Source organism: Monodon monoceros, unplaced genomic scaffold, assembly GCF_005190385.1.
Source record: "Monodon monoceros isolate NGI ecotype Baffin Bay Population unplaced genomic scaffold, NGI_Narwhal_1 Super_Scaffold_1, whole genome shotgun sequence".
Taxonomy (NCBI): Eukaryota; Metazoa; Chordata; class Mammalia; order Artiodactyla; family Monodontidae; genus Monodon; species Monodon monoceros.
The window spans coordinates 60933557-60947867 of NW_021703765.1; the positions used below are offsets into that span (position 1 = coordinate 60933557).

The 14311-nt window shown below is 45.6% G+C and overlaps 1 protein-coding gene across 1 annotated transcript in view; it reads left to right on the top strand.

Annotated features, from left to right (window-relative positions):
* Positions 1–14311, top strand: part of DGCR2 (DiGeorge syndrome critical region gene 2) — a 68565-nt gene that overhangs the window by 28204 nt on the left and 26050 nt on the right. Inside the window, exon 2 of the mRNA XM_029222845.1 lies at positions 4112–4234. Within this exon, the coding sequence (XP_029078678.1) occupies positions 4112–4234 (123 nt within the window). The remainder of the gene's footprint in view (positions 1–4111; positions 4235–14311) is intronic.

The following is a 14311-nucleotide window of genomic DNA, read 5'->3' on the forward strand; positions in this document are numbered from 1 at the left end:
GGATACAAATCCTTTATCAGATGTGTGATTTACAGTTCTTCTCTCCCAATATGCGACTTTTCTTTTTATTCTCTTAACAATGTCTTTTGAAAAGGAAAGTTCTCTTTTTTTTTTTTTCTGTACGCGGGCCTCTCGCAGTTGTGGCCTCTCCGTTGCGGAGCACAGCCTCCAGACGCGCAGGCTCAGCGGCCATGGCTCACGAGCCTAGCCACTCCGCGGCATGTGGGATCTTCCTGGACCGGGGCACGAACCCGTGTCCCCTGCATCGGCAGGCGGACTCTCAGCCACTGCGCCACCAGAGAAGCCATGTTCTGATTTCTTAAAGTGGCAGCCGAGGTCATTTTCTTCTTTTCTGATATAGGAATTTTAAGCATTTTTAAAAACTTATTTATTTGTTTGTTTGTTTACAGCTGTGCTGGGTCTTTGTTGCTGCATGCAGGCTTTCTCTAGTTGCCGCGAGCAGGGGCTACTCTTCGTTGCGGTGCATGGGCTTCTCATTGCAGTGGCTTCTCGTTGTGGAGCATGGGCTCTAGGTGCTCGGGCTTCAGTAGTTGTGGTGCACAGGCTTAGTTGCTCCTCGGCTTGTGGGATGTTCCCAGACCAGGGCTCGAACCCGTGTCCCCTGCATTGGCAGGTAGATTCTTAACCACTGTTCCACCAGGGAAATCCCCTGATATAGAAATTTAATGCAATACATTTGCCTCTGTGAACTGCTTTAGTTGCATTTCACAAATTTTCATTAAATTAAAATGCTTTCTAATCTCCCTTTTTATTTCCTCTTTGACTCGTAGGCTATTTAGAAGAATGTCAGTTGTTTTCTATATAGTCGGGGGATTTCCCAGACATCTTTCTGCTGTTGATTTTTAATTTAATTCCATTGTGATCAAACAGCACACTTAAATTTGAACCTTTATGAATGTATTGAGATTTGTTTTATGGCTCATATATTTATCTATTATGGTCAGTGTTTTGTACGCATGTGAAAAGAATGTGTATTCTGCTGTAGTTGGGCAGAGATTTCTGTGAATGTCGGTTGGGTCCAGCTGGTCGATAGTGTTGTTCAGGTTGTCTGTATCCTTGCTGATTTTCTGTCTGCTTGTTCTATCAGTTATTGAGAGAAGGGATTGAAGTTGATTGTGAATTTGTCTATTAGCAGTTACAGCAGTTTTTCCTGCATTTGAAGCTCTGCTATAGATGCAGAGACATTTAAGGTTATTATGTCCTTTATCACTACTAAATACCTTCTTCATTTATCGTGATATTATTTGCCCTGAAGTCTCCTTTGTGTGGTATTAATACAGCCACCCCTGGGACTTCCCTGGTGGTGCAGTGGTTAAGAATCTGCCTGCCAATGCAGGGGACACAGGTTTGAGCCCTGGTCTGGGAAGATCCCCCATGCCGCGGAGCAGCTAAGCCCGTGCACCACAACTACTGAGCCTGCGCTCTAGAGCCCGCAAGCCACGACTACTGAGCCCGCATGCCACAACTACTGAAGCCCATGCGCCTAGAGCCCGTGCCCCGCAACAAGAGAAGCCACCGCAGTGAGAAGCATGCCCACCACAACGAAGAGTAGTCCCCGCTCACCGCAACTAGAGAAAGCCCCCACGCAGCAACAAAGACCCAACACAGCCAAAAAATAAATAAAAAATAAATAAATATATATATACAGCCACCTCTGCTTTCTTTTTTTTTTTGTGTGGTACGCGGGCCTCTTACTGCTGTGGCCTCTCCCATTGTGGAGCACAGGCTCTGGACGCGCAGGCTCAGCGGCCACAGCTCACGGGCCCAGCCGCTCCACGGCATGTGGGATCCTCCCGGACCGGGGCACGAACCCGTGTCCCCTGCATCAGCAGGCGGACTCCCAACCGTTGCACCACCAGGGAAGCCCTCTCTTTTCATCCATGTTAGCATGCCATATCTTTTTCCATTGTTTCATATTCACCTATTTGTGTTCTTATATAAAGTGGGTCTCTTTTAGACACATGTAGTTTCATCGTGCTTTTTTTACCTATGTGACAAATTCTGCCTTTTAATTAGGGTGTTTCGATCACCCCATATGTTTATTGATCAGGCAAATTTAATTACAGTCTGCCATTTTGTCGTTTGTTTTCTATTTGTGCCAACTGTTGTTTCCTTTTCCCTTTGTTTATTCTTCCTTTGAGTTGAGTATGTTTTGTTCCTTTTGTCTTCCTCGTTGGCTTATTTGCTGTAGCTCTTGTGTTAGTTTAGTGATATTCAACTTTAACTTATCACATTCATGGGACAGACCACTTTACCTGTAGTGTTAGAGCCTTTAAACGGTATGCTTCAGTTTCTCCCTTCCTGGCTTTTGTGCTGCTGTTGTCACAATTTTACTTCCACTCCGTTTATAAACCCCACAATGGAGTACGTGTGCATTTGCTTTAAGTGCCTCCAGGTTGGCAGTCTTTTCTTTTTTCCTCTCAGAACTGAGAAGTGTTGTTCCACCATCTTCCAGCTTGTGTTGTTTCTAGTGAGAAATCTGCTGTCATCTGTACTTTGTTTTTCTGTGCATCATGTCTTTTTTATCTGCTTTTAAGACTTTTCTCTTTATTGCTGGTTTTAGGCAATTTGATTATGATGTGCCCTGGAGTATTTTTCTCTCCATTTCTTGTGTCTGCGGTTCATCGAGCTACTTGGATCTGTGGGTTTATAGTTTTCATCAAATTAGGGAATTTTTCTGCCATTGTTTCTTCAAATATTTTTTCTGTTTCCCCTCCGTGTACATGTGTACGGGTGGCTTGAAGTGGTCCCAGAGCCACAATTCATTTTTTTCTAGCCTTCTTTTCTTTCTGTTTAGAGTTTCTGTTGTGTGTGCAGTGTGTTTGTATCTCTCACAGTAGGTTTCTTTCTTTGTGTCTTCCATATCTCTACTTAACATGTTTAATCTTTCCTCTGACTTCTTCAACATTTACAATACAGTTATAATAATTCTTAATGTTTTTATCTTTTCTGTCATTTCTGCCATTTCTGGATTGATTTTTTTCCTCCTCATTTTGGTCATAATTTCCTGTTTGCATGTCTGGTAATTTTTTTATTGGATGGCAGACTATGAATTTTTTTTTTTTTTTTTTGCGGTATACGGGCCTCTCACTGTTGTGGCCTCTCCCGTTGCGGAGCACAGGCTCCGGACGCGCAGGCTTAGCGGCCATGGCTCACGGGCCTAGCCGCTCCGCGGCATGTGGGATCTTCCTGGACCGGGGCACGAACCCATGTCCCCTGCATTGGCAGGTGGACTCTCAACCACTGCGCCACCAGGGAAGCCCAGACTATGAATTTTGACTTTCTGAGTTCTGCATATTTCTGCATATACCTATAAATATTCTTGAGCTTTGTTTTAGGGTGTGACTTGGAAACAGTTTGGTCATTTCAGCTCTTCGTTTTAATCTTGGTTAGTCAGGACTAGGGCAGCATTCAGCCTAGAGTTAATTTTTCCCCACTAACCAGGCAAGACTCTTCTGCATCTTGACCCAGTGCCCCATGAATTAGAAGTTGTTTCCAGTGTGGATCCTGAGAACAGGTGCTTTTGTGGCCCTGATGAGCTTTAGTTATTGTTATTGTTCCCTCTTACCCCAAGGATGGTCTCTCACCGGCCGTGCCTGCTGATAGCACACCTGAGAGCCAGGGCAGGCGGGTGGCAGGAGCTGGCTGACCCCGGCCTCAGTCAGGCCCTTCGGTACTGAGTTACTCAGTGTTTTGTCTGTCCCCTATTACAGTTGCTTCCAGAAACCACTTCCTTAAAGCACAGGTCTTGTAATGTCGCTTACTGGCTAAATCACCTTTGCTCCATACAGCATGCGACCTGAAGTTCAAAATACCTTCCCCCCGTTCCCCATGGTCTCCGTTCGTGGCAGGCTCCCCTGTTCCTCCCTTCCTGCGCCATCCTATGCACCTTGTGAAGCCTCGGGAGCCCCGTGCCCCCGCGTCATCCAGGCAGTGGCCTGAGGCCCTGGGTGGGGGCGGCCTCTCCCCCTGCATTCACCTAGCGTGCTGGCACCTCTGTCTGGTCAGTGTCTGTGTCGCCCCTGCCCCGTGTGCTCAGAGGTGCAGGTGGCACCGCATCCTCAACGGCCTCTTGCCTTTGGTCCCACAGAGCTGCGGTGCAACCCAGGCCAGTTTGCCTGTCGCAGCGGCGCCATCCAGTGCATCCCCCTCCCCTGGCAGTGTGACGGCTTGGTGACCTGTGAGGATGAGAGTGATGAAGCCAACTGTCCAGGTGAGTGTCAGGCCGGGGGACGCGTGTGGTGGCCGCCCTCCCCTCCTCCCTCTCTCTTTCTGTGTCTCTTTAAAAAATGCATGCCCAGTGCTGCAGGTCCCAGTGCGGCCGGTTGCAGGGCCAGGGCCATGGGGGGCATGAGGGGGCCCAAGAGGCCACATTTGGGGGCACCGCGGCCCACAGCGAGCCCCTGTGTGGCAGCCCTGGTGACCGGCCGTGGCCCTCTTGCCATCCTGCCCACTTGGGCCCTGGAGACAGGGGTGGATGCCACACGAAATCTGAGTTGCAGCTCCTTTGCTCAGTTCTGCCCCCGTCCCCTCGATGAGGGTTGCCCCCAAGAGCAGTGTGTTCATGGCAGCCCTGGCTCTCAGCTTGGTCCAGGGTGTGTGCGTGTGCCTGTGACACACACACATAACACACTCATCCGCTGAAGACCTGGGTGTCGGCTCGAGGTGTTGGACAGTATCTGCCTGTGAAGGTGACTGTTGAGAGGCGACCCATCCCAGTCGTCCTGGATCCTGTTCTGGCTTGGCTATCTCTTGCATGTCTCTGGTCGAGGTGTCTGTCTTTTTGGTGACATTGGGGATAGTGGCGGCCAGGCTGGGAGCCTCCAGGGCAGGCCCGTGTCTGGGAGCCCACCCAGTCATTGAATATCTTTGTGGGTGTGGGGTGCAGGCAGGGTCTCAGCTGTGACCTCCCTGATGTGGTGAAGTTTAAGTAAATCCATGGAAAGTCCTAGCCGTGCTAGGTCTGGCTGCTTTTGAACTTGGACTGCAGGACTTCTTGAGTGACCACAAGAAATTATTTCATTGTCCTGCTAAAAGCCTGCTAAAATTATAACAAAAGAGAACAAAAGAGTACAAAATATGTAAAACCACAGGGACCAAGAAAATGGGAAAAGATGACACAGTAGATCAGTAATTTCAGCAGTATTTTGGGGAGGTAGAAAGCAGATGGTGTGCCTGATGCAGTCTGGGCCTTCAGGACAGTCCCTGCCTTTCAGGGGCTGGAGCTGTCTTACCCAGACCCCCTGCCAGAGGCTTCTGGTGTTGTTTAGCCCCTGAGATGCATTCCTGTGACATTTGGAAGGTGGAAGGTAGGGGGCCCCTTCTTCCCCTGGCCACAGTGTGGGTGTGTGGGCTCAGACAGTGGGAGCGTGGCAGGGCTGCAGAGTGGTGGTGGTCCCGGCAGCATTTTCTGCTCAGCGGTGGGTGGCAGACTGGCCTGCTCGCTCTCAGCTGCAGCACAGAGGGGGCATTGACGGTTAGAGGTGGCCCATTTTCTTTGTGCACCCCCAGCCTTGTCAGTTGTTTGAAAGCACAAATTCCCTTTGTGTTGGAAATACCTATGTGGTCCCTGCTCTCCTGAGTGAACCATGTCTGATACAAACGGGAATGTAAAAGTTTTACTGGAGAAGAATTCACAGCTTTATTGAGACATTAAAGAAGACTTGCATAAGAAGAGGCAGGGTGTTCTTAGCAAGGAAGGTTCAGTGTGGTAAAGCTGCCTGTTCTTCTTATATTGATCTGTGGATTCAGTGTTCTGGGAAATATGACAAGTCAGTTCTAAAACCCGTGGAAGGATAAAGTCCTAATATCATTTGTCCACTTTGAAGAAGAGAAAGAAGCACACACCAGCCTTGCCAGTGCTGAGGCTTCCTTCACAGTTGGCTCAGGGATTGGCTGGTGAGACAGAAGAGCTGCCAGAAATGGACCAGAGAAACTTGATTTGAGACAGAAGTGGATTACCCGTCACTAGACAAAGGATGGAGTCCGAAAGGAATGCCATCAGATCCCTGATGAACAGTGTCGGTTTCAGGTTAATTGAAGAAAAACTCCTGGAAGACCGTAGAGGAGAATACCTTTATGACCTTGGTAGGGAAGTTTTTTTTAAGTCACAAAAAAATGTTAACTCTTAAGTAGAAACGACCAGCCTTACCAGATTAAAATTAAGGTCTCCCCTTTATCAAAAAGCCCCAATAAAGAATGTGAACAGACAAGTACAGAGTGGGAAGCCTATAAAGGATTATAATCCAGCGTGTGTAGAGGACTCCTGCGGATGGACAAAAGACGGTCAGGCATGTCAACGAATAAGAAAAACGAACAAGAATGGTGGCTCAACACATAAAGAGATGTCCTACCTCATTAGTATTCAGAGGCGACAGTGAGCTCCCACTTTGCAGATACTTAGATTGGCGAAACTGAGGACGTCTGACAAACCCGGGTGTTGGAGGTCTTTGGGCTGCTGGTGAGAGAGGTGCACTGACACACCCACTTTGGAAAACAGGCATTAACCTACAAAACTGAACATCCTCATATTCTGTGATCCAGGATTGCCATTTGGGGGAAGCTCTGGAGAAATTTTTGCAGTGCTGTTCATACTAATGTACAGCTTGGAAACAACCCAAATGTGTGTTCACATAGCGGAGTATTTGACCCAGCGACAGCAGGTGCCTGTTAGGTTCCTGTAGCAACACGGAAACTTTTTTTTTTTTTTTTTGCGGTATGTGGGCCTCTCACTGTTGTGGCCTCTCCCGTTGCGGGGCACAGGCTCCGGACGCGCAGGCTCAACGGCCATGGCTCACGGGCCCAGCCGCTCCGCGGCATGTGGAATCATCCCGGACCAGGGCACGAACCTGTGTCCTCTGCATTGGCAGGCGGACTCTCAACCACTGCGCCACCAGGGAAGCCCAACACGGAAACTCTTAAAGCAGGATGTTGGTGACAGGGCAAGTTGCCCCAAAGTACACACAGTACAGTAAAGACAAGCATAACTGAGCACCATCTCATTTTCAGATACATCTGCGTGTGGTAAACCAAGAGGAAGAAAGGCTGAACAGCCCAGATACACAAAACCCGGGCTTCCGGTTCCTCGCTGGTGGGAAGACAGAGGGGTCAGCCTGGGAGAAGCAGACGTCGGGGTGCAGCCCTGTAGCAGATGACCGACTTAGCGGGGGCTGGGGGTTCATGACGTACTTTATTACTAGGCTTTACATCTTACATAAGTGCTGCATGTACTCTTTGGAATGTTTCAGATATTAGACAGCCTTGTTTGTTTTTTAAGAGAAGCCAATGGAAGGAAAGTGAAAACTGATGTGGCAGAGAAAATGCAGCCACGGGCCTGCTTGGGGGAGAGAACACCAGGAAATGAGCCAGTTTGCCCAGCAGGCCCTAAATGCCCAGGCTGGTGGGCATCTGGCTGGGGGTGGCTGGGCTTCCTCACTGCCTCACTTTCTCCACGGGGCTAGATGACTCTTCCATGGCAGACATGAAGCTTATTTTCCAGACTTTGGCCATCCAGTATGGTAGCCATGAGTCACGTGTGGCTTCTGAGTGCCTGAAATGTGGCCGTTTCCAACTAAGATGCACCACAACTGTAAAGTATACACTGAATATCAAAGAGTTAGTACAAAAAAGTAAAACACCTCATTAATACTTTTTAATATTTATTACATGTTGAAATTATAGTACTTTGAATATATTGGGTTAAATACAATTATTAAAATTAATTTCATCTCTTTTGAAATGTGGCTTGCATTATATTTCTTGTTAGATAGCACTTGGACTTACAGTCTGCAGAATAGGAGGCACCAGGCCCAGCAGAGGGGAGCCATGGAGGTGGTAAACAGAGGAATTAAGAGAAATTCTCTATGGGGACAGATGAGACCCTTGACCATATCTTCTGCCCTGCTCCCCAAATGGTCTGTTTCCTCAGGCAGGGGGTTGCCGGAGTCTTTTCTGGAGAAATTGGTGCATCATGGATGAGGTAGAAGCGGTATCAACAAGCTGGAGGGTTCTCACCTTGAACTCACCTGAACCCTACCAGCACCTGGCCCACGAGTACCCACAGAGCCTCTGGCAAGCTGGACCACCTTCCTCTTAAACATGAAAGACACCCAGTGCTCTCTAGACTCTGGAAGAAAACAGCCACGGGATGCTCCCTGGACTCTGGATAGAGCATCCTAGACCAAAAGGACCAGCACAGAGTGGCTGAGGTAGCTAACTCTGCTGTGTGTAAAACAGCAGTTAGATGTGGGGGCTCAGAACCAAGCTGCCTGGGCTGGTTCCCCGCCTCCGCCTTCTCCGGCTGTAGTCCTGTGGGCAAGATGCTTTTTGAACTTCATTGTCCTCACCTGTGAGACGGGGGATAATAGTGCCTACCTTAGGGTTGCTAGAGGATTGATGTACACAAGGTGTGCTTAGAGCAGAACACAGCACTCAGCAATCACTCACTATATGTTAGCTCTTATTTTATTAATTCAGGGAGTAAAAGAAAACTTTAGCAATATATTCTTGTTTTTTTTGTGGCTGCGCTGCATGGCATAGCAATATATTCTGATGTCAGCAAAATGGCTGTCTCAGAAACTTCAGACGCCCATTCTGCCATGCATACATTCAAAAAGCAACTAGAAGATGGCTAAAATAACTTCATGGAAGCTCTGGAAAACGGTCAAAGTCTATAGCAACCATGGGAACACCCAATCAGGAAAAAACCACATTCAAGTGGTAGGGAATATCATGGCATTTTTACTCACCCTTGGCCCACTTCCTCCCCCAGTGGCACAGCACAGTCTAAAAGAAGCAACAACCCAATTCCAAATTCCTTGCCTCCAACCAGAGGGAGCAGAGTGACCTTATTTGCAACATTCTGACCTGTCTGGGGGCTGCCTGAGGGACTGATGTCTGTTTTTTCTGACTTGGAACTCAGATAGGGAAAAATTACATAGTTTGGATCTCAGCCAGCAAAAAACTGCAGAAAGTGTCAAGCAATGCTCACAAAAACTGGGTACAGACCTGCAGGTGCCTGGGGTAAGGGACTGTGGGTGGAGGAATACAATAGTACGTCCAAGACCCTGAGAAGCAGGTGACTGGCTCTGGGAAATTAAGACATTTTAAAGCAGCCATATATACTTAAGAATCAAAAGAAGTTCACACACAGGACCAGACACAATGCAAGTGTAGAAAAGACCTAAGAAGACGTTAAGCCTTCACCCTGAGCTGTTCTCAAGGCTTAGAATAAACCCTGCTAATTAATGAAGGTCTTCCCCAATACAGAGCCAGTCTGCAAAGATTGGGAGAGGATTTATTCAGACACCTAATTTTCAACAACAACAAAATAACAGACATACAAAGAAGCAGGAGAACACAGCCTATTTGAAGGAAGAAAATTATGTGGCAGATACGATCCCTCAAGAAACAGTGGGCCTCATACATACTAAACAAAGGGTTTAAAGCTACCATCTTAAGTGTGCTCAAAGAGGTGAAGGAAAATATGGACAAAAAACTAAACTGAATTGAAAACTTCACTAGAAGCAGGCTCCAACAAGCAGAAGAAAGACTAGGTGAGCTTACAAACTGAACATTTGAAATTACTGAGTGTTTGGAACAGAAAGAACAAAGAAAGGTGAACAGAGCCTTGGGGACTTACAGGATCACCCAACAACAACCAACAGAATGCACATCTTTTTACTCAAATGTACATTTAACATTCTCTAGGCTAGACCATATGTTAGGCCACAAAATAAGTCTGAACAAATTTAAAAGATTGAAATCATATAAATCACAGTGGAATGAAACCATAATAGGTATCAACAGTAGAAGGAAAACTGGAACATTCACAAATACATGAAAATTCAACAGTATACTCTTAAACAGTCATGAGTCAAGAAGAAATCACACAGGAAATTAGAAAATATCTTGAGATAAATGAAAATGAAAAGAACAAACCATAGACTTCCCTGGTGGCACAGTGGTTAAGAATCTGCCTGCCAATAAATAAATAAACAAATTTATTTAAAAGAAAACAACAAACCAAAACTTAGGGGCTGCAGCAAAAACAGTACTAAGAAGGAAATATGTAGCTGTAAATACTTATATTAAGAGAGAGAGAGAGAGTGTCAGCTGGAGGGAGGGAGGAAGGGTCTCAAATCAACAATCTAACTTTACACCTTAAGGAAGTAGAAAAAGAAGAACAAACTAAACTCAGTGCTAGCAGAAGGAAGAAAATAATAAAGATCAGAACAGAGGTAAACAGAATAGAAAAACAATGGAGAAAATCAACAAAACCAAAGGTCAACAAAATTGACAAACCTTTAGCTAGACTGACTAAAGAGAAAAGACTCAACTTCTTCGTAGAAACACCGAATGGCTAATGATGCCACTGCTGTGGAAGGGCCCAGAGGCTGTGGGGGCCCTGAAATGGGGAGAAAAATAAAGTGAGTGAAGCCGGGAAAGAAAAAAGAGAGTAAAGACTCAAATAACTAAAATAAGAAATGAAAGTTGAGGGGACTTCCCTGGTGGTCCAGTGGTAAAGAATCTGCCTTCCAATGGGGATGCGGGTTCGATCCCTGGTTGGGGAACTAAGATCCCACATGCCGCAGGGCAACTAGGCCCATGGGCCACAACTACTGAGCTTGCGCGCCTCAACAAGAGAGCCCACCTGCCGCAAATTGCAGAGCCCACACACTCTGGAGCTCGCGTGCCACAGCTAGAGAGAGAAAACCCGCATGCCACAACTGGAGAGAAGCCTGCGTGGCAATGAAAGATCCCATATGCCTCAACAAAGATCCCACGTGCCGCAGCTAAGACCTGACGCAGCCAAAAAAAAAAAAAAAAACAAATGAAAGTTGGGACATTACTATCAATTTTACAGAAACAAAAAGGATTATGAGAGAGTACTGTGGGGGACTTCCCTGGTGGTCCAGTGGTTAAGACTTCGTCTTCCGGGCTTCCCTGGTGGCGCAGTCGTTGAGAGTCCGCCTGCCAATGCAGGGGACACAAGTTCGTGCCCCAGTCCGGGAAGATCCCACATGCCGCGGAACGGCTGGGCCCGTGAGCCATGGCCGCTGAGCCTGCGCGTCCAGAACCTGTGCTCCGCAGCGGGAGAGGCCACAACAGTGAGAGGCCCGCGTACTGCAAAAAAAAAAAAAAAAAAAAAAAAAAGACTTCGTCTTCCAATACAGGGGGTGTGGGTTCGATCCCTGGTGGGGGAGCTGGGATCCCACATGCCTCGTGGCCAAAAAAACCAAAACAGAAGCAATATTGTAACAAATTCAGTAAAGATTTTTTTTAAAAAAATGGTCCACATCAAAGAAAAATCTTTAAAGAAAAAAAAAAGAGTACTGTGGAGAATTATATGCCAACAAATTAGAAACATAAATGACATGGACAAATTCGTAGAAACACATAACCTCCCAAAAGAAAACTGCAGACTAATATGCCATGAACATTGATGCAAAAATCCTGAACACGATACCAGCGAACAGAATTTAACAGTACATTAATAGGCTTACACACCATGATCAAATGGATTTATTCTTGGAACGCAAGGGTGGTTCAAAAAACTAAAATGTGTAATATACCACACTAGTAGAATGTAGGAAAAAACACATGATCTTCTTGATGCAGGAAGAGCATTTGGCCAAATTAAACATTCTTTCATGGTGAAACACTCAATAAGCTAGGAATAGAAGGAAACTACCTAAACATAATAAAGGAGGAGCTTAGTGGAGGAAGAGGGGCTGGGAGTCTGCCATCCCCTCCTTAAATAAAGAACCATGACTTTCAGCTGAACTGGTATCCCCCATACCAGAGACCCCCTGTTTTACTGTTTTAGTAAATCCCCCGTGTTCTGCTAGGGTGAAGGAGGGGCAGGTTTCCTGAGCACACCATGCAGGGGTTGGGAGCTGGGTGTGTGGACTGCCTTCTCCCTGATTTTTTAAAAAATTAATTTATTTATTTTTGGCTGCATTGGGTCTTCATTGCTGTGCACGGGCTTTCTCTAGTTGTGGTGAGCGGCAGCTACTCTTTGTTGCGGTGCACAGGCTTCTCATTGTCATGGCTTCTCTTGTTGTGTAGCATGGGCTCTAGGTATGCGGGCTTCAGTAGTTGTGGCACACGGGGTCTAGAGTGCAAGCTCAGTAGTTGTGGCACATGGGCTTAGTTGCTTTGCAGTATGTGGGATCTTCCCAGACCAGGGATCGAACCTGTGTCCCCTGCTTGGCAGGCGGACTCTCAACCACTGCGCCACTAGGGAAGTCCCTGCCTTCTCCCTGATTTACTACGAGAAATTTCATGTCTCCAGAAAAGGCTTGAGAGTAGTGCAGTGAACGCTCCTGTAGCCCTTACTTGCATTCATCAACCATTAGCATTTTGCTACAGTTGCTTTCTCTATGTACATTTTTTTCTGAATCCTTTGAGACTGTATTACAGATATGATATTTACCCCTAAATATTCAGCATCTTCTGAGAATGAGAACAATCCACTCTGTAACCACAGTACAATTTTCACATGCAAGAAACTTACTATAACACTATTATCTTATATATAGTCCATATTGAAATTTTTTTCAATGGTCACAAAAGTGTCACTTACAGGTTTTTTAAACTTTTAAGTCCAGGATTTAGTCAAAGGTTACATGTTGTATTTTCTTGCCATCTCGCTCTGTCCTTTAGTCAAGAGGTGTCTCCAGCCTTTTTATTTATTTATTTATTATTTATTTATGTTTTATAAATTTATTCATTTATTTTTAGCTGCGTTGGGTCTTCATTGCTGCGTGCAGGCTTTCTCTAGTTGAGGCGAGCGGGGGCTACTCTTCTGTTGCGGTGCGTGGGCTTCTCACTGGGGTGGCTTCTCTTGTTGCGGAGCACGGGCTCTAGGCGTGCGGGCTTCAGTAGTTGCAGCATGTGGGCAGTTGTGGCTTGCGGGCTCTAGAGCACAGGCTCAGTAGTTGTGGCGCATGGACTTAGTTGCTCCATGGCATGTGGGATCTTCCCAGACCAGGGCTCGAACCCTTGTCCCCTGCATTGACAGGAAGACTCAACCACTGCGCCACCAGGGAAGCCCCAGAAAACGTTTTTTTTAAATCATGAGTTTGTATTTGCTGTACCTCCGATTCTAATCTAGACTTCCTCCTCTCCTCCCCCATCTCATATTTGTACCTCCCTTTCCCATAAGAACGAACCCTGGTTCCCAGCACCATCTGTATATGTACTCATTTGGCCAATTCTAAAGTACACATAAAAATGTTTTGGAATTACTGCTCTTGTACCACGGCCAAGAACAAACCTACTAACTAAATTCTAGGATTTCTTCTCAGTTCTTTATGATGTTAGACTGTGTTGCACTGAGGGGGTACAGTCATTGTCTAGTCAGAAGCCACCAGATTCATTCCTGTTTTTCTTCTGTGTGATGTGTTAACGTCTGAATGTTTGCATTCAGTTTTAGGACTTTGCCTCCTCATCTTCATTTATTTTTTAATTGAGATATAAATCATGTACCATAAAATTCATCCCTTTAAAGTGTACAATTTCATGGGCTTTAGTGTATCCACAAGATTAACTGATTTTTTTTTTAGAATATGTAAAACATTAGCAAGATTCAAAACTTGTAACTGTATAAAAACATACACTTAGAAGTTCTATTTCCCTTTACCTGTTTCCACCATATCCAATAGGCCACTAGCTTGATTGGTTTCTGGCCTATCTTTTCTGAGTTTTGGGCATTTTTTTGATTACAAAAATAAGCAAATATGTGTATATTTTACTACTTGTTTCTTTTTCTTTACCCTTTCTTACATAAAAAATGTGTCTTACTGTGTGTACTTTTTGCCCTGATTTTTTTTCTTTTTTAATTCAGTAGAATATCCTTAAAATAACTCTGTATTAATTCATAAATTTTTTTTTAAAAAAAATTCTTTCTTACTGTTATATTGCTCTCCATCTTAGGAATGTACCGTATTTTATTTAGCCAATCTCCTATGTGTGGGCCTTTAGGTTGTCCTCATTAGTTTGCTATTAAAAATAATGTCACAGTAAGTAACCTTGTGCATATGCGGGGTTATGGGGGGGCTTTTTTGTTTTGGAGGGGGTTTTGGAGATGTATCATCAGTGTAAATTCTTAAATGTCGGATTGCTGGGTCTAAGGGTCAATGTATATAGTTTGCACATTCCTTACTTTGCCCAGCTGCTGGCCTAGGATTTAGCTTTCTAGGCTCAAATAAATTTAGAGTGATTTACTTCTAAAATAAGACAATTTTGAGACTGACAAATGCTAAACTGGATGGTATACTGGGACAGC